Below are 19411 nucleotides of genomic sequence, written 5' to 3' on the forward strand. Positions count from 1 at the left end.
AGGCAAAACTAGGAGCCCCAAGGGTAGGACCAAGCTCCAGGAACACCTCACAGGAAGCAGCACTGAGCCATAATTAAGGAATTGCCAACATGTGTCCTGTTGGATTTCAGAATTGCTATGGGCCAGCAAACGCTGTATCTTCTCATTTTCTCTATTCTTGAATGGAAAGGTCTATTGCAATAATCATATTCTTATATTACCATCATCTCATGTGGGTGGGGAGTGGGATAGATAATGTGTCTCCTTCGTTAACAGGTCTTCAGAGAGAGAAAAACCATGCTCAAAGAAATCAAACCCAAGTAGTCTCATCTGCACCTAGACCTAAATTAGACGGTGAGATCCTAGACCTCAAACTTGAGCCTGATGCTATAATGGAATCAGACCTATTGGCAAGTGTACTTTGCATGTGAAATGAATGTAAATAATTTGTGACCAGAGGTCAGACTGTATTGATTTTAAAACAAGTCCACAAATTCTTTGACGCTCTCCATCAGCAGGTGGGGTCTATGTTCTTGTCTATCAAATCAGGACCATCCTTAGTGACTTATAACCGTTAAAAATGAGAAGAGGTGAAACTGTGTAACTTTTAAGGCTCAATCAAAACTAGTTCTACCTAGTTCTTTTGGGACATTTACCTTTGGAGCTACTTCATCAGGTAAGAAGTCCAACCACCCTGAGACCACCATGCTTTGAGCAAGCCCAGGCCCTGTGGAAAGGCTACGTATAAATGCTATGGCCAGCAGCCCCAGGTGACATCGCAGAAGATTGGAATAACAACCACCAGACATGTTACTAAAGATGGTCCAGATGATTCTGTTCTCCAGTCAAATCACCCCCAATCATCAAATCTCCCCAGCTGAGGCCCCTGACATCACTTAGAAGAGGCAGTGTCCCCAACTGTGTCCTTCCAAATTCCTGACACACAGAAACTTATAGCGTAATAAAATGGTTGTTTTAAGCCACTAAATTCTGGAGTAGTTAGGCTATGATAGTAACTGAAACAATATTATAAAGGAAAAATTCATACTTTCAATTTTTAAACAAGAAAACCAGGATAAAGAGAGGTTAGGTAATTAACCAAGTTCATAGAGAAGCAAAGAGAAAATCCTAAAACAGACTTACATGATTCTACACTTGATCTTAGCCAGAAGGCCAAGTAGCGATCAGACTTATAAGATTCTAAAATCCATGTTTATAATCATAAAGTTACACTATTTCCCATAGATATCCATATCTCTTTTCTTATTAACACTTTCCCTGCCAAGGATTATATGCCCACATTCATCTGCTCCTCTAAGACCAAACCATCAATCATTCAGAGCCACATTAAATCCTATCTCCTCCATGAAGCATATGCTAGACTCCAATTCTTGGCAATTTCTCCCTCTTCTAAACTGTCTTTAATTTATTTTCTACAGCTTTAATTTGACAAGCAGTGAATGCTAATAACACGAATTCACAATTAGTGAATTCATTGCTTTTCCAGTGTATATTCCTTGGCTACCCTCTTGAATTATGTCCCTAGACAAGGGTTGAAAATCCAAACGCCTACGGCATGAAAACAGGTAATATGCAACAGTGAAGTGGACTAGATACAAAGGACAAAAGTGGTCTTGATTAAATTACATTGGGAAGCAAATGCCCCATGTATATGGGCCAGCCACCATCAGCTTCAGCACACTGCCTTTCTTCATAGCATATATCATCACCCGACATATGTTACATTTATCTGTTTATCGTCACTCTCTCCTCATTAGAAGATAAGTTTGCTGAGAGTAGAAACTTTGTCTGCTTTGTTCACTGCTATATCACCAGAGCCTAGAACAATACCTCACACTCAGTCAATAAATATCTTTTGAAGAAATAAATGAATGAATGAACAAATGTTGTCAATCAGTAATGTGGGCTTGACAATTACCCACATTGGAAGGACTGTGACCTTCAAATTTTTCAAGAAAAGCCAGAAATAAATAATTTTATGTGCAATCTCCCAATGTGTAAATGCTGACAAGTAATTAGAAAAATGTCAAGCCATTGTGGGGGTGGGTAAACAAGACACGTCCGTAGGATTGGATTCAATCTGAAAGTTGCATTTGCAATCTCTGTACTAGAGGGATCTTAGACTATTTTTTATCTTTCTAATTACTTAGGATAGTGCCTTGCAGAGTATAGGTAACTTGATAAGCAAATAATGATGATGCTTCAAATATGCACACTTGAGACACTGCTACAATTCAGCTGTGTATTATTAAGATGCTACTCAAGTTGCTCTTTCATATCCTAAAGGAAACTGCTTTAGCTACTGATCCAAAATTACCACCTGGATTTCACCTAGCCACCCTACTTCCAGGATTTTAAAGATAAACTTCCACTTGTTCCAGCTGTTAAGAGTTGAGAAATGTACTCCCAGTAATAAAGAGGAAAGTCAATGAAAAAAAGATTGGCGTGAAAGGGGTGACAGAAAAAGAGATACAGGTTTTGAACCATATTTCCACAGTTGATAACTAAGGGCTCCCAATAGCAATTTTGTTTTCCTTTTACTATTCATAGTATTTTTAGATTATACAATCTAAAATTTTATTTCAGTTGACCTTTCAATGTTCTCTCTCTAGTAGCATGTTTTATCTTCCCTACATAAAAATTATTACAAAGGAATTTTAAAATGTTTGCTAATTACATAGATTCTTAACACTAATACAAAGTTACATCTAAATAATTAGAATGTGTCTGGTTTTAAACATCGGTCATTTAGCAGCAAGCGTAATTGTGATGGATTGAGAACATATTTAAGAAAACATACTTGGAAAAACCATTTCCATTGTACCCTACGCTGCTAGCTGACCCACAGCAAGTCAGTCATCAACTTTTGAAGCTACAAAAGGAAATGAGATGTCTTCTTCTCTGTGTATGATCCAATGTGTACAGTTTTGAAATAGCTATAGGAGACATCAACAAACATCAGAGGAATTCCATATATCCAATAAGTATAAGTCCAAAAGAGTAAAATGTCATCGAGCTTTCTATAGCCAGCATTTAAGACATTATTTTAATGATTATGTAGATGAATTCACTATATGCAGTTCTCTAATAATGGCATTAATTTTGTATGCAGGTAGAGTTTACTTTTTTCAATAGGCTCCACAGTGATTTATATTGAAAGTAACATTGAGAAAAATTTATTTAGCCAAACCTATTTTTCAAAATTTAGGTTATTATAGAGCTATGTACCTCCTACAGAATAAGAATATAGATTTCTATTCAATTCTTTTGTTTTGTTCAAGCAACATTGAAAACGATGGTCACTGGATGGGAAGAATCATTATCTGAATTATCTTACAGACATACAAGTGAAATGATGAAACAGAATTTTCCTAGGGCACAGGGTGGAAAAGCCCAAAATATGGAATCAAACCAACAGAGGTTTGACTTGTGGCTCTACCACTTGCTTACTTTGCGATGCTGGGACAGTTAATCTCTTAAAGCCTCAATCTACTGCACTCATTTGGAAAAATGGAGTCATAATACCTTGCTTTAGGATTGACACAAAAATTAAAATAAAATGCATATTTATTGTGTAAGCCATTGAAATGAGGAAGAAAGTTGTTAACTCATCATGGTTGACCTAGCCTGACTAATGCAATTCAACAGCATGCAAAAAGTACCTAGAACACCATGGTGTCACAAATGATAGTTGTCATAGAGAGTCTGATTGATTTTTATTATAAATTTAATACAGACAGTAATTCTCCAGGCTTCCTATATATCACCCTTCCCTAAGAACATATTTTTATACACTTGGGTGTTATGGGCTAAAAGAAGCTTTGTACCTTACAGAAATTCTAACACATTGGAAGAACTTATATGCAAAAATGCTCACTGGAGCATTTTTGTTAATCATTGAAAATCACAAAAATTAAAATGTTCACCCATAGGAGGATGACAAATTTTGATATATTCATTCAATGATTCTATTCAGATATACCACAAAACCATAATTTTAAGCAAAAAATAAAATGAAATGAAAATAAGTTGCAGAATAATATCTGTAATATAAAACCACTTAGATGAAATTTTAAAGCATGACATGTATTATAAATGTATATATTCATACTTAATACTCATATAATAATATGCATGGAAATGGCAAACACCAAATTCAGGAGAGTGGTTATCTCTAAGAAAGCTGGCAAAGCATGAGATCAGACAGGGCTACAGAGAGCATCAACTCTATCCCATACGTCTTACTTTCTCAAAAATTAAATTAGAAGCAAAGATGATAAAATGTTTAGATTCTATATAGCTGGCTAGTAGTTATGTGGCATGTATTGTGTTATTCTCCACATTTTCTGCATATTCAAAATATTTCACAATAAAAAGAAACAGCTTTCTCAGCAATATAAATAGAAATAGGCAATTTCCCAATACAAACAACAGCTACTCCAGAGATACTCAGGAGATGGAGAGGAACAGGGATAGCAGAGGTGGGGGAAGTGGTTAAAGGAATACAAGGGCTGGGTATAAAAGAGACATTCCTCTCTGGCTCTCTGAAACTAGGAAGATAATTTTCCTCCCAAGGGTTAGTTAAGGAAAGAATTCAGCTGTAGGAATGATTCATTATTAATCCAGAAATAAGGTTACTTTACAGAGTGTGCATTATCCAAAAACACCATTAAGTTTAAAATACTTACTACAACCCCACTCTTGGTGGTAGTTTCTCTGAATGTGAAGTTGCAAATAGCCCAGGCTAAATAATATGTGGACATGAGAGGGGTCTGTGAAAAGTGATCCGTAACCCATCCATCTTCCTCAAACACAGAAGTTTCCACTGGCATATTGGATAAAGACAAATAGGTTGCTTGATGCTTGATGCTGATTTTAAAAGTAGCCTTGTAGATGGGCTCGTCAAAACAAGGAAATGCCTTTCTGGCATGTGTAGGCGAAAACTGAGTAACACCAAGGAATCTGGAAAAAAGAAAATGACATTCCCAATTACATTGATGGCTTGAGTTATGACCACTTTACATGCTTCCGCTGACAAAGTATTTTTGCCAAATTGCAAGATACTTTTCATTTTGGAACCAAGCTTAAATGCATGAATAGCATGAAAGCACCATTCATATATATTTCCCCAACAATAAAAGTTCTTCAGGGAAGTTTTTGTCTCAATTAAAGTAAATTCTCTAAACCCAGAGCAGTGCCTATTAGACGAAACATTACAGTCTACAGAAAAAAACAACTCATTAGCATCACATTGGCAAATATTGGAAAATAATAATTCTCTTTTTTGGTGTGCCCCACTTTCCTCCCTGAAGCTATACAACATGTAAGACAGTGAAACTGAAATCCAGAAGTTGTCAGCAGATACATACAGAACATATACAGTCACACTGGAAAACATCTGTTCCCTCAAATTTCAGCAAGACATGACCTGATTTTATTAAGAAAAAGGACTTTGAAACCTGACAGAACTTGGTCTGAATTCTGGCTCTACAACATTCTTAGCCATATCATCCTGGACGATTACTAAATATCCCCAAGGTGTAGCTGTTTATTGCTTAAAAGGAAATAATCAAGCCTAATTCAAAATAAGTGTAAAGCTGGGGGTGGGGAGGTGGGGGGGAAGCAGGGGGAAGAGAATGTAATGCATCTGTCACTGTGAGCAGATGAATAGCACCCAGCAGGCTGTTACTAAATAGCAGCCAGTCAAAACATGGCAGCCACTGATTCACAATATCTTCAGACTTTCTTGGAGTGCTATAACCTATGTTTACATTGACTAATCCAGAGACCATTGTTTTTACTACTCGTAATATATACTTATTATATTATGATATGTTAATATGACAAATATCTACATAATAAACATGTTGGTGTGTGTGTGTGTGTGTGTGTGTGTGTGTGTGGTATATTTAATGCCCTCAAGTTGTCAGATCAAGTTGCAAAGTTGCTTATTAAAACTCTAACTAGAAGCAACTTCTACATTCTTTCACAGTTTGAAAACACTCATATTAAGTACTTTAGGAAGGACACTCTATTAACTTAGAAAAGGCCATATTTATGAAAACGTTGATAACAAAAGTTAAACTTTTAAAATAATACTAGTTGTAAAACTTGATACAAGGCAAATCAACATCACACCTTTTGTAAAACATGGCTGAGTTCTACAGTAATTTCTTTAAAAAGCTGTTTCCCCCGTAAGTAGTTATGCTAGCTCTCCCCTCTCCATCATCCAAGGTATACATGGTTAATCTAACACGGTACATTTTCCTACTCAGTCTGAACTTGGCCTCAAAATTATTCTCAGCATGGAACTTCAGACAGCTACTATCAATCAATAGGAGTTGACGTGTGCATTGAATCTTTTTGGTTATCCCTGGCTCAAACCATGAGGTGTCTGTTGCCACAGCCTACCCATCTGTCTCTATGTACCTGCCCCTAAAGAAAGGAGAGTCTGTGAGACGGATCCTTTCAGGGACTTTGCTTAACCTTTGTGCTTACACCTTATGTTTCCCTGTTTGGCCCCAGAAGGATGGCTGGTCAGTCAATGACGGGTAAGATTTCCCATGGTGGAGACAACTCAAGCCAGGCGCAGTTGAGTGGGAACCAACAGGAGAACCCACAAGGTTCACAGAGGTGGGCACAGCCCCCCACCATCCTCCAGCTAAGAAAAGCTTCTGCCTCTGTGGCTGCATTCTTTCCCATAACCTGCAAGGGAAGTGATTCAATGAAGTGCTCTTCATCTATTCATAGGCATTAGGTTTTGTCCCTTGGGGAAGTACAAACATCCTGAGACTGCCTGCAGGCAAGGGTGATTGGCTCAAATCAGTTTCCTATTATGATGTATAGGATTCACAGATCTTGAGATTGACAAGCTTTATCTCCTTTACTTCCCCCATCTAACTAATAAAAGCTAATGCGCCAGATTTGGGGTTCAGTCCTTGAGGCTGCAGGCCCCTTGGCCCCTCTTAAACTCTATTCATGGTGACTGTCTTTTCTTAACCCTGCGCCGCCCTCCTCGCTCCCCACAACCCTCTTTGCGCAGCATGCGACAGTGTAAATGTTTACACTATTTTAAAATTATGAAGCTCACATTTACCATAGAGGGCCTACCTTTTTAAAGCTTAGTTTTAAAATAGAGAAAAATCAGACAGTTTTAAGATTACTTGTATACTAACTCTCAGAGAAAGGGTTTTTGAGAGTTAGCTTGGAAACGGTACTAGGCTGCTTATACAAGACTTGGTAAATCACTTAACTGCCTGAGTGTATTTATTCATTAGTAGAAGGAAAACAATAACGTTTCCTAGGCCTTCCTTACAAAACTGTCGAGATGATAAAATGAGATAATATATGGGAAAGAAGTTTTAACTATAAATCTTCAGACAAATATGAGGTTAAAGTTGGAAGTAATCTTAGAAACAAATTGTCTAGCTCTCATAAATTTCTAAAATGAAAAAGTAGTTCCAGTAAGGTTAAGTGAATTGTCCATAGTTACACAGGCAATTAGTGCAAAGCTGGGTCTAGAATTTACATTTTCTGTGTCTGAGTAAAAGGCAATCATATTTCAAAAACAGCAAAGTTAATTTTTAGGCAAAATTTATAAACAGTGTTTTCATTTGACTGTTGGTAATAAAAGTTCTTTCCAAATTTGTCAAAATCATGGTAATATTTTTCCCTATTATATTTACTGATAGCAATATAATTTTTGCTTAATGAAATGTCAGTACCTTTTAGTTTAAATGCACCCATTTACAATTTTCTCATCATTCGCTTTTGTCTTACGTAATGTTCTTGAATTTTATCTTTCAGTCTTATTAATTAAGAGGTGCACTGAGCTTGATCTTTCTCTACTGAGGCCACTTAAAAGTTACCTATGTGATTTTATATATGAGGAAAAGTGTTCCCCTTCAACTTTCAAGTTTCTGAGAACTCCAATTCCAGTCATTGAGCAAATATTGTCGGCTATGTAAACTTTTTACTATATTAGGTACATGGTGGAATTTTTTTAAAAAAGATATAACCATTATTGCCCTTAAGTTCTTTGCAATCTAATTGAAAAGGATCTATATTTATATGTTGTAATACTAATAATACTAGGTGAAAAGTTCTACAAGAATTCAACAGTGGTTGCAATTAGAATGTATTAGTTATTATGTAAAAGTCAAAGGTGTCTTTAGCACTAAGTAATTAATGGGTAGGAATTTATTAGATATAGAAGTTCTAAATACCTTTGGGCTAATGAGAGATTAATAAACCAAACATTTATGCAGAAGAATCATGTCGTGTAGTCTCTTTTTGCCTTACGTAGTAAGTAAATATGTGAGTGAAGCTAGCAATTTAAATAACTGATTCTCAGGGTTGGAAGGAACTGTAGAGATCATTTAGTGACTTTTCCTGCAATTAATATTCTTAATGAATTCATACACACAGTATATATCTATGCACAGAGGGCCAACATATATTCTGATAATGTCTAAATGAGGAAATACCAATTTCACAGTCTGGCACCTAAGGACGATTGCAACAGAATTTCAATTCAGTATTTAGGAAATCAAAAAAGTCCCTTGGTAAAGAAGAGCAGTTGGACTAGGTTGCATTTAGAGTCTTTTCCAAGCTTGAGATCCTATAACTGAACAAAAATTAGAAATACTTCCTGAATTTGATGAGGTTTTTTTAAAAATGTTAAATGACACTACCACTAACTAGCTTTTTACTGTATGTTCTATAATGCATGTGTTTCTCTTAATCATTCATTTTTGAGTGTTTAATACTGAGGAGAGAAAGAAGTATCTTAGCTTCTTTTCTTCAAGGAGTTTATACTCTAGTAAAAGAAATTAAACATATATCTAAACAGGTATCATACAAAAAGCCATGATTAAGGGAAAATGTATAAATTACATTCTCCTATAGCAGGGTTTCTCAATCTCGGCACTACTGACATTTTAGGTTGGATAATAATTCATTGTTGGGAGCTAGCGTGTGCACTGTAGGATTTTTATCAGCATCCCTGGCCTCTACCACTGGACACCAGTAACACCACCTCTCCCCAGCTATAACAATCAAAATGTCTCCAGACATTGCAGATGTCCTCTGGGTAACAAAATTGACCCAGTTGAGAACCACCAGTCTTAAAAACTGAAGGAAGGATTTATGGAGGAGGAAACATAAGAGTTGGTCTTGAAGCCTGAGTAGTATATTACGGTCAGAGATGGTGGAAACGTGAGCAAGTTGACCATGGGTAGCACAGAAATAAGCCTTTAAGAAAGATTTGACTCACATATTAAGTTAGTGTCTTGTTTGATCTCTTATAGGTTCTGGTCTTATCTGATCTCAGTACTGCCAGATCTCTAACACTTCTCTCATCCTTAATACTCTCCTCTCTAACTAAAAGGTCTAGTTTCAGGCTCAGGGCCTATCACAGGCAACAGTGTCTGTTGGGTTTCAAAAATATAATTTTGTCTTCACTGCACATAATTTAGGGTTGCCTTCAACTGGTAGAAGTAAGGCTCCTTTTCTGCTTATTGTCATTAAAAACATCAGAGGCCTCTAGAGAAGGTGATTTGGAATAGAAAGTAATGAGTTCAGATTTGAGTAAATTTGAAGTGAGTGGGAGGTGGTACAGGACACCAACTAGAAGAAATACAAACAAAAAAATTAAAAATAGATAGAAAACATTTTAATAAACCATGTGGATATGAAATACATATGTAAATACAACAAGAAGTAAAATAAAAGAGCAGGAGGCAGAAGTTAATGGGGACAAGAATTTTATTGTCTTTTTCTCCTGCTCTCTTAAACAAAATCACTTTTATCTTTTAATGAATCCCTCTATTACCACAAAAAAATCCACTTCCAAACGTGTCATTCCAAGGATGTCACTTTAGCATAATTAGAAAAATATGAATGACATACCTGTACTTTAATACTCTTCTATTTAAAATAAATTACTTGATTTCTTAACAACTTGTCTACTTGACATTTCGGTTGAGCTAAAGAGAGCTTAAAGCTCTATGTTGTCTCTCAAGGATATAGAGAATTGATTTCTTCTTATTTCTGCGGAAGTTCACTAGGCAAGCTACTTGTGTCAAGTCATTATAAGATTCAGCAGAAGTAATGCATTAACGTTGGTTGATGTTGCCAACAAATTACAGTATGTGATACAAAACAATTTCTGTTCCATTATTTTCAGTTTGCCTTTTAATAAAGTTAAAATATGCAGAGGAAACAAACATTTGCATAATACTGTTAGTATTCATACTGATTCATGACTTTTCACTGTGGAACCCACCAAAACCAAGAGAACCTCACAAATGGCATGGTATATGTGAGAGGTTTCCGTTTTGGCCACATCTATACATACCACACATACAGCACAGTGAAAAATGATCTTTGAACTTACTTCTACTGCAACTGCAAATGGCCTAGTGTTGCAATAGCTTAAGATTGGTAATAAAAACTCTGAAAGAAAAGTTACAATGGGCCATCTAGTTACTATTCAACTGTTTGTAATAAATAGACTCAGTTAGGAGGCCATGGAATTGACACATGTCCCATTTAAAGTTAAGGTTGTTAATCAAAATGCAAATTATCACCCAAAGACAAAACATTTTAAGTCAAAAAGTATATTGGCTAGACTGTGTGTTTCTATGTACTTCAATGAATCATTAAACCTCTGCCATTTCAGAAGAGAAGTTCTCCTGCTGAATATTCAATACTATAAGCAAGCATGTAGTCTGTTTTTTTTAAATAACCATTCTAGTAAACTAAAAACATAATGCAATAATGCCAGCAATATGTATGTAGGAAATGGTGCATGTGTGAATAATTGTGTTATAAAAACAGAGCATAATATTCATAATTGTTTTCCTATTTGTATACTAAATAGTCTTATCAAAACTACTGAGTATTTGATCACCATTGATGAAGAGTATTATGAATGCATAACATTAATGTCCCAGGCCGTAATATTAGGTTTTCATAAGAATAAATAAACTAGTGTCGGAGATTCGTTTGTTTAATATTGGAAAGAGGCAAAGCTTTATGTAAGGATTATAAAGTACTGCTACTATCAGAAAGCAAATAAAGGCTGGAGAACAATATTTAATGACTGATGTGCCTTTCCCTTGGTACCTGGGGTTTTTCTATATGTTGTGCGAGCTTCCAGTGAGTGACAAGGAAGGTATCCCTCCTGACCTTTCAGTCACTGGTTTTTGCTGTTCTCACTGCTGAGAGGGAGCAGTGCGGTAATCAGAGCTGTGTGCTCCTTTCTTTCCCACACTCTTCCCAGTCCCTCAGCCCTCTCCATCTCACAGTGTCTGAACTAAGCATGGGGATTCTCTAGCTGTGAAGTATCACAGCCTTTCTGTCTTCACTCTCTTCTTCATGGTGAGGGGGCCCTGTTTCTTCCTCTACCATCTTTTGACTTCTGCTTAGGCGGCAAGACAACGGTAGCAGAAGAAATGTCACGGTGACCATTTCCTTCCACCTCTGTCTTGCTGGTAAGGGGAAGCCTCAAGACAACAACACTGACCCTACACGACCTGGTACCATCACAAATAAATCTCCAGCCATGACAGAGTATAATAATATTTAATCCCCACCGAAGTGCTTACCGATTGTCAGACACTGTTCTAAGTGCTTTATGACTTAATTCATGCAGTCCTCACAAATAACCTTATGAAATAGGGTGCCATTAACTCTACTTTACAGACAAGGACACCAGACCCAGAACCATTAAGAAACTCGGACAAGGTCATAAAGCTAATAAGCGGCAGACTCAGGATATGAACCCAAGCAGTCTGGTTCTAGAGTCCCTGAACACACTAAACACACACACACTTTTCCATCCAGCAACACAACCAAAAGTTGTTTGCCCCTACTCGTAAAAGAGATGAAAAGTAACTAACATCAGTCATTTTAAAACTTCACTTTTTTCATCCTTTGATTTTTTTTCTTTTTTTGAGTGATGCAGTCATAAGGAAAGAGCTGCATAATTAAACTAAAACTTCACCCTGCAATTCAACATAAGTCTACACTGGGAAGAGTCGATTCACCCCCATCTCTACACAACTGGTGCCAGAGCTCTTTAAACCCTGGGGCCACTCGGGCACTCAAAGACTGAGAAGGTGCACCTGCTGTCAGGACGGAAAGGAGGCTGGGGAGCTTCCCCCTATTCAGCCCCACGCCACCCTCAGAGCCTCCCCGCCACCACCACCGCCATTTAGCTGGACCTGTTTGTGAATCATTTCAGACTGTCCAGAAAACTGAGGAAAGCAGGGAGTATGTGTCACTATTATATTCTCCCAAATTCTATGTAGTAAAATTCTATCTGTTGGAAAGAGCATCCACTCTCTAGTGGCAAAAAGCAGGATTGCATGGGACTTTGAAAAACTCGGGAGGAACCCAGCCACTAATGTAAATCTAAAAGGATACAAAGGACATGAAAAGAATTAAAAGAATGACAATGATGATAACCATGGTGATGATCATCATTGTTGGTGGGCGGGAGGATGAACACGGAGTAATGGAGGGACGCACTTTCTTACCGACTATAAAACATTGATGTGTTAAGGGTTAAGTATGTCTTCCTCACTCTTTTTAATGTCATTCTTTGAAGTCATGCTTAAATAAGTGAGTCCTATTCCTGTAATCATAATGACCAAATGCCACCATCTTCTAGCAAATCTAAACTGTTGCCCTGTACCCACATACATGGTGGCAAAAGTTGTCTTGAGGAAATAAGCATGCTGTGCAAACAAAACGAACACAGGGAAACTAGTCACATCTTTGCTTGAAAGAGATCCAGAGCAGACAGGCTCTGTTTGGAGTTGCTTTGAATAAATAAAAACACAAGCAAGCTAATTTAACTCTTTTAGAGAAAGTGTACACTTTATTAGTATCCAGGGTGATCAAATCAGATGGCACCATGAAAAAAACATAGCAAGATAAACACCAATTATATAGATTTTCCTCCCTGAATGAGTCATGAAATGGTCAAAGCTTTTTCTAAAAAAAGTATTTTCTAGATTTAGTTTACTGGTGGCATTTTTAATTGTGACCAAAATCCAGCAGCACTAGACTCAGTTTGGCCATATGGTTATGTATGCCTGACAGGAAAACAATTCCTAAATCCATTAAGGCATCATATGAAAAAGTTTTCACAGAAACAAATGGTTCTCACAGATTTTTCAATTCAAAGCCTTTCTATAGAGCTATATACACCACCTTGCTCATGTAAAGATTTCACCTCACCAGAGTGAATAGGAAAAATGAGGTTTCTTTCGACATAAAAACAATGTGGTGGTTTTCTTGTTTTTATTAAATGTCATGATTATTAATTCATTCCAGAAAAAGTACAAGGCATCAACCCATGTACACTAATACCACAAGAGATCAAACGCCTACCCATAAAATCCTCTATGTTCTCCACAAGATTTTTGCAAACATTTCTTGCAATTTTCTTTGAGAACCACAATGTTATTTTCCCATTTTACTTGGAGATCATGCTTTCTCTCTAAACAATCCTTAACAGAAAAAGACCTCCCATTTTTATTCTGTCTTCTGGCACTGTGGCATGTTATAGACCCAATCAAAGTTTGTCAAAGAAAAAGAGTGTGCCTTTTGAAAGTGAATAAAATGTTCATTTACTTTGGGTAAATTTCCTCTTTCAATCCGACCATCTGGATCTAAATTAAGGTACCCTACTTTGAACATGGGCATGCTCGCCATCTGGCTACCCAAAAGCGGCAATTACTTCAGGTAAATGAACAGTTTACCTAATTCTAAGCAAGTATATTCTGTTATAGAATACTACCGCATAAATCCACACCCTTTTCACGTGCCCGCTACACACTTACTTGAGGAAAAGGTGAATATGTGTTCTGCCTAATGGAGATAATTTACTGCTGTGTGTAAACATTTCAAATTTAAGAGAATTTTTTTATTTGCAATTTTCAACAAGTGATGAATTTTCCCTTCAGCCAAATTATCAACCAAAAAGTAGAGGGTCTGCCTCAAGTAGAGGAACCCTGGACTTCCATAAGGACCTTGTCTTCTACTCTTTCTCCGCATCAGTCTGGAAACAAGGAAAGGTAAATTTTCCCCCTAGGACAAAACCAAGGCCCCCTCCAATGTCTACCTAGTGAGGGATGAAACCTTCCAGGATTCAAAGGTATACAACACCTAGTAAAATCTAATTTTCCTGCCCTCATCTAAATTCTTTCTCTCAGACCTCTGAGGAAGGAGTCAAAGAATCAGATTAATTGGGTATTAATGAGTTGTTTCCACATAAGCTAAGCAAGTGGACTGAACTGTAGTATTACTCTTCTAAACATTTCAAGTGGCTCAGTGTGACTCCCCCGTGGCAGATTAAATATTTATTTTTATTACAGAAATTATCTGATAATTAAATTGGCAAAAATTATGACTAACTAAAAACCAAGATATTTAATGATTAATCAAATAAAAATTCAGAGTTTGCAAAGGTGTTCTTTTAGAAAGTGCATTTTAAAATATCGATTTACGTTGCATTTGGGGGACAAAATCACCAATAAAAGTCCAGCCCTCGCTCAATTCCTCATACTGGCATGTTAAAAATGCTCCAAGTAGGTACAGTAATCACAATCACCAAAAAAAGATTTTTAAAAAAGGTTAAGATACGTAATGTTCACATAGTTGTGAAATGTTTTTTTTCTATTTCCTTTGCCTTATCAACTCCAGTAGAAACATCCAAGAAATTATCATATTCACTCTGCTATTGAATGGCGAAAAAGAAAAAAGAACAAGATTCTAAGATGTGGTTTAGAAATAAAACCATCCTGGGATCTCCAGAAACACGGAATCCTGCACTTGTACTGGGATGCAGAGTTTAGCCACATATGCACTAGGTTAAATTTTCAACCAAGTTATTTACATCTTGGGAGAAAACTGAAGGAGAGTTTGAATACAAATATGTACCAGGGGTACAAAAAATCAGTTATGGGTCAAGCAGAAACATCTGATCTTTTTAAGAGACTTGTTAATTTGAAAGCACTGACCAAAGCAAGCTCAGTTCCACCAAATATATTTTGGCATGGCTCAGAAAACAGGAGTTGTTGAAAGTATTTATTTCACCACAGATTCATCAGTAATGATATGCAGCTCCCACTATTGTCATTTTAATATAACAAGCTTGTTTTTAAACGTAACATGCAAATTTGCCTTCTATGTCTTTCCCCCATATTTGATATGATCATGGGTTTAAAATATTTTTAATCTGTATTCTTTAGAATATGTTGGAGGAAGTAGTGGAAGGGGGCTTAAATTGTCCACATCTGATCTTAGGAAAATGAATAATCGACACATTCTCTTATAGGAGATTTTAACTATCATACAACTACTGAAGCATTGGGCAATTTATTTGTATGAGGTTACTTCATAGCACTCTATAAATCATAAAACATTTGTGTTCTCCCGTAACACATTGCAATTTCCCCAGCCTCTTATACAATAACAACTTCTGAGAGTTTCCAGACAGCCCTGGTCCAGGTACCAGAAAACCAAAGTTCAAGACCACTGATAAGACTGCTGACCTCAGGTGCCCTGGGCTGCTCAGTCCCAGTTTTCTGCGGTTGTGAAAATGACTTAAGAACAGAGGCTCTGCCAGTGGCATCATTACTAATTCCCAAGGTTGTCGATTTCATTTTTAAAATCACTTTGGTTGTTCACCAGCCCCATAGTCATTTAATTAATTGAAGTTATTTTAAATGTAATGAGTTAGGGCAAAAAGCAAGAATCACTTGTTTATTCACTCAACAATATGTTAGAGGGCTTACTACCACCAGAGACTCATAATAGCTAACATTTATGGGGGACACTCTAAATGTCAGATATAGGGTGAAGTGACTTTCAATGCATTAGCTCATGGACACCTGCAACAATCTTATGAAGACAGTATCATTATTACCATCCCTAAATTAAAACTAAAAATATGGGCTCTGGAGCCAAACTGCCTGGGTCAAAATCCTTGCTTTGTGAACTCACTATGTGACAAGTTACTTAACTTTTGCCTCCATTTCCCGATCGTTAAATAGGAAGTGTTGGTAGCACCTACTCCATAGGGTTCTTGTATGATTGAGTTAGTAAGCACTAGAGGTAGTCATTGTCAAGAACTACTGACTTAGATTCATCAACTTGCTCAAGCCTTCCCCAGAGCTAGAGGTGCAGCTGGAATTCGAACCCAGTTCTGTTGGACTCCAAAGTCTCAGCTCTAAACAAGTGGTGAACAACCCACAGCCTCTTTTTTAAAAAGAAAGTCACAATACTTCCGAAATCTAAAAAGCATCAAGGCTCTCGCTAGCAAGGCATTTGAGGCTGTTAGCTTTTCCCTTTCACCACTGGAGCCGTTTCCAGAGGCAGTAACTCACATACTAACAACTGTAGTTCTAACTGTATTAGGAAAGAGCTGACAACACCTGCAACATTTCTTGCTGGCAATGACCATGGCAGCTGCCCCACACACACACACACACACACACACACTTAGTCTGTCAGTGGGACTGGCTCTTACTACTGCGAAGAGCAACTTCCAGTTTTGGAAAACTTTATGCAGCTAAATCCCATCCTCTGCTCTATGCTTGCCAGAGAATAGACGAGGTGGGCATTTGGGGGCTATAAGGTGGGAGTAGAGAGGGGATTTTCCCTGCCCTATCCTGCGCTGACATCTCCCGGGGTTGCCCTGCTGCCCTGGCCTTTTGGCACTTTTGTATTTTCCCTCGACGGTAACTTGGCAGGTTTTCGATGCTACCCTTTGAAATTGAGCTGTGTGCCTTGCTGGCTAAGAAACTTTGATGCGATGGCAGCGGAGGTGCTGGGGCGGGGGTTAGTTCTAGACTAAAAGAAGGGGTAGATGGCATTCACCGTTCGCCACTGGTGAGTGAGTTTGTGAAGTAGGCAGCAGTGAGAGCTCAGGCATCTGGGTGACCCTGAGGGTTCTGGGTGATGGTCCTACCCCACATTTGCTTCCTTCCCCCACCCTTCTCTTCCTGGGTATCGGAAGCTAGCCGGGTCCCAGGGGTCGCCGGCCGCCCTGCGGTTAGAGCAGCCTGCGGGGTGGGGCGGTGCCCGGCACCGCCTCCCTCCGTACCTTCTCTCCCCGTGGATCACGTAGGAGCTGCGGAAGAAGCCCAAGAGCTCGTTCTCGATCAGGGCGTTGTAGATGATTTTCAGGTTGTAATTCCTCTGAGCGTCCAGGGTCCTATTCAGCACCACCACCAAGACCTGGGTTTGCGGGTAGAGGAAAAAGCCGGCCACCGGGACAGCCCCAGCCACCCGGTCCTCGGCCACCTGCACCTTCTCGACTGCCACCCGGGAGGCGTGTAGTACGACGTAGCGGGTGGCGTTTCGGCACGCGATCTCCACGTTGACCTCCCCGGAGAAGGTGAAGTTCTCCATGAAAGCGGTGAGCATCAGATTGTAGTGTAGCGGCTTCAGGTGGCCGGACAGGCGCAGCTGCGTCCACGGCTGCCACTGCTCCTGCTCCTCCTCCGACGGTTGGGCGGACGGGGTCCCAGGGGTGGCCTCCCTGCCTACCTCCGGCAGCGCGGAGTCCCCGCCAGCGTGGTGGTTGCGCCTGGCGGAACCCGGAAGGCTTCCGTTGCCACCGCGCGGTGGGAAGCCAGCGGGGCTGCCGTCTGAGCCCGGTGATGCGCTCGCCCCACACTCGTCGAAGCGCAAGCTGAGCAGCACTGCGAGCATGGTGACCGCAAGCAGAGCCACGATGGACACGGCGAAGGCCAGTACGAGCCGCCTGTGCACTGTGATGTGGCGCTCCGTGGTGCGGGGTCGCACCCCCATGGAATCTGCCCACGGGTCCGAGAGCCCCCTGCCGCTGGCCCGGAGCGCAGCTTCGTTCTCTCCCATCGTGGCCGTGAAGGTTGAGCTGCTCTTCTCAGCCCCCTCCTCCTCCTCCTCCTTCTTCTTCCTCTTCTTTTTCTTCTTCTTCTTTTTCTTCTCCTCCTCCTGCTCCCCCCGCTCGCCGTCCAGGGCCATCACACTGCTTCCTCCTCCTCCTCCCCCGCCCCCTCCGGCACCCCCCGCGGGCAGGCCACGCGGGCCCCTGCAAGCGCAGGCATCACAGAGTGCACCCGGGCGGAGGACTAGACGCCAGCTGGGACCCTGGAGATGCTGGTCTGGATGCTTTTAAGACGGGCTCTAGCCGCAGGCGACAGCAACCTCGGTGTCCCCCATCAGCCCCGCCTCTCTCTTGACACCCTCGGCGGAAGCGCGGGGCGGCGAGCTCTGGGACGCGCCCAACTTGGAAAGCCGCTCTCTCGCCCCAACGCGCGCTCTACTTCTCCGGCGGGTACCAGGCGCCAGGGCACATGCTGCTCCAGCCCCCTGTGCGCCTGCGGCTCCGGGCTCACCCTCCCCTGTGCCAAGCTTTCGCCTGGCTTCCCGCGGGAGCCTTACAGTGGGTCCTCGGCTGGAAAAGAAAGGGAGTGGTGGAAAGGGAAGTTAGGGTTTCCGCTTTCTCTCCCCACCCTAGCAGCAGTGTTCAGTCCTCTGGGTGGGATACGCTCGTGGCAGCAGCAGCAGCAGCAGCAGCGGCGGCGGCAGCAGCCCAGGCACCCGAGCCGTGCACCCTGCAGCCAGGGACCAGAGGATGGCTGAAGGAGAAGAGACCGCGGTGAACCAGCCGACGAAGTCCCAGGGCCGCGGAACTGCGCCGGGAATCTGCCCTGGAAAAGCCTTCTCCTCCACCCTGGACACTTTAAGCAGCGGTGGCGGCAAACGGCGGGAGGTCGCAGATCGGACAACGAGCCTCCCTCGTTACGACGTTGCTCCGACCTCTGGAGATGCCCAGTGAGTAAGTGTCCGGCCGGACCATCCCTTCAGGTAGATGAAGCTCCGGGTTCGCTCAGTATCCCGGCGGGGAGAGCCGGCGTGCGTGTGTGCGAGTGCCTGTGCCTGTGTGTGCGCACGTGTGTGTGTGTGTGTGTGTGTGTGTGTGTGTGTGTGTACACAGGCTCCAGGTTTAGATTGCCAAGGCTACTCTGGCTGCATTCAGGGACTGAAACTCCCCGAGAAAGGCTAAGGAGAGAGCAAGAGAGCGAAGGGAAGGCGGGAGGGAGGGGAGCGGCTGGGAGGCAGAGGCAGGCACTGGGAGATTAGAGAGCTTTTCTCCGCTCTGTCACACCAGACACCCACAGCCACAGAGGGGGTTGCTGAGCCCTCTGCAAGAAGTGCATTGTAAATCTTCAGCGCAACAAGCCCCGCAGTCACCCCGCTTCCCGACTTCTTAGCCCCATTGGGCCTCTCTGGATGGATCGTTGAAGCCTCAGGCTATTATCACCGAGAGCAAAGGAAGATCCTGCTGGGGAGACATGGTCGTGTCAGATTTCACCTGAAGCTCGCCAGAGGATTTGGAGGATTGTAT

General features: G+C 40.7%; 1 protein-coding gene across 2 annotated transcripts in view; it reads right to left on the reverse strand.

Annotated features, from left to right (window-relative positions):
* TRHDE (thyrotropin releasing hormone degrading enzyme) overlaps positions 1-18152 on the reverse strand; it is a 364357-nt gene extending 346205 nt beyond the window's left edge. For both annotated transcript variants that reach the window (XM_019748963.2, XM_019748962.2), the window contains exons 1-2: positions 17120-18152; positions 4689-4962 (exon numbers count right to left, since the gene is read on the reverse strand). In XM_019748963.2, the coding sequence (XP_019604522.1) occupies positions 4689-4962; positions 17120-18024 (1179 nt within the window). In that variant the 5' untranslated portion in view covers positions 18025-18152. The remainder of the gene's footprint in view (positions 1-4688; positions 4963-17119) is intronic.
* Between the last annotated feature and the right edge of the window lie 1259 nt (positions 18153-19411).

Source organism: Rhinolophus sinicus, linkage group LG02 (assembly GCF_036562045.2).
Source record: "Rhinolophus sinicus isolate RSC01 linkage group LG02, ASM3656204v1, whole genome shotgun sequence".
Lineage (NCBI taxonomy): Eukaryota > Metazoa > Chordata > Mammalia > Chiroptera > Rhinolophidae > Rhinolophus > Rhinolophus sinicus.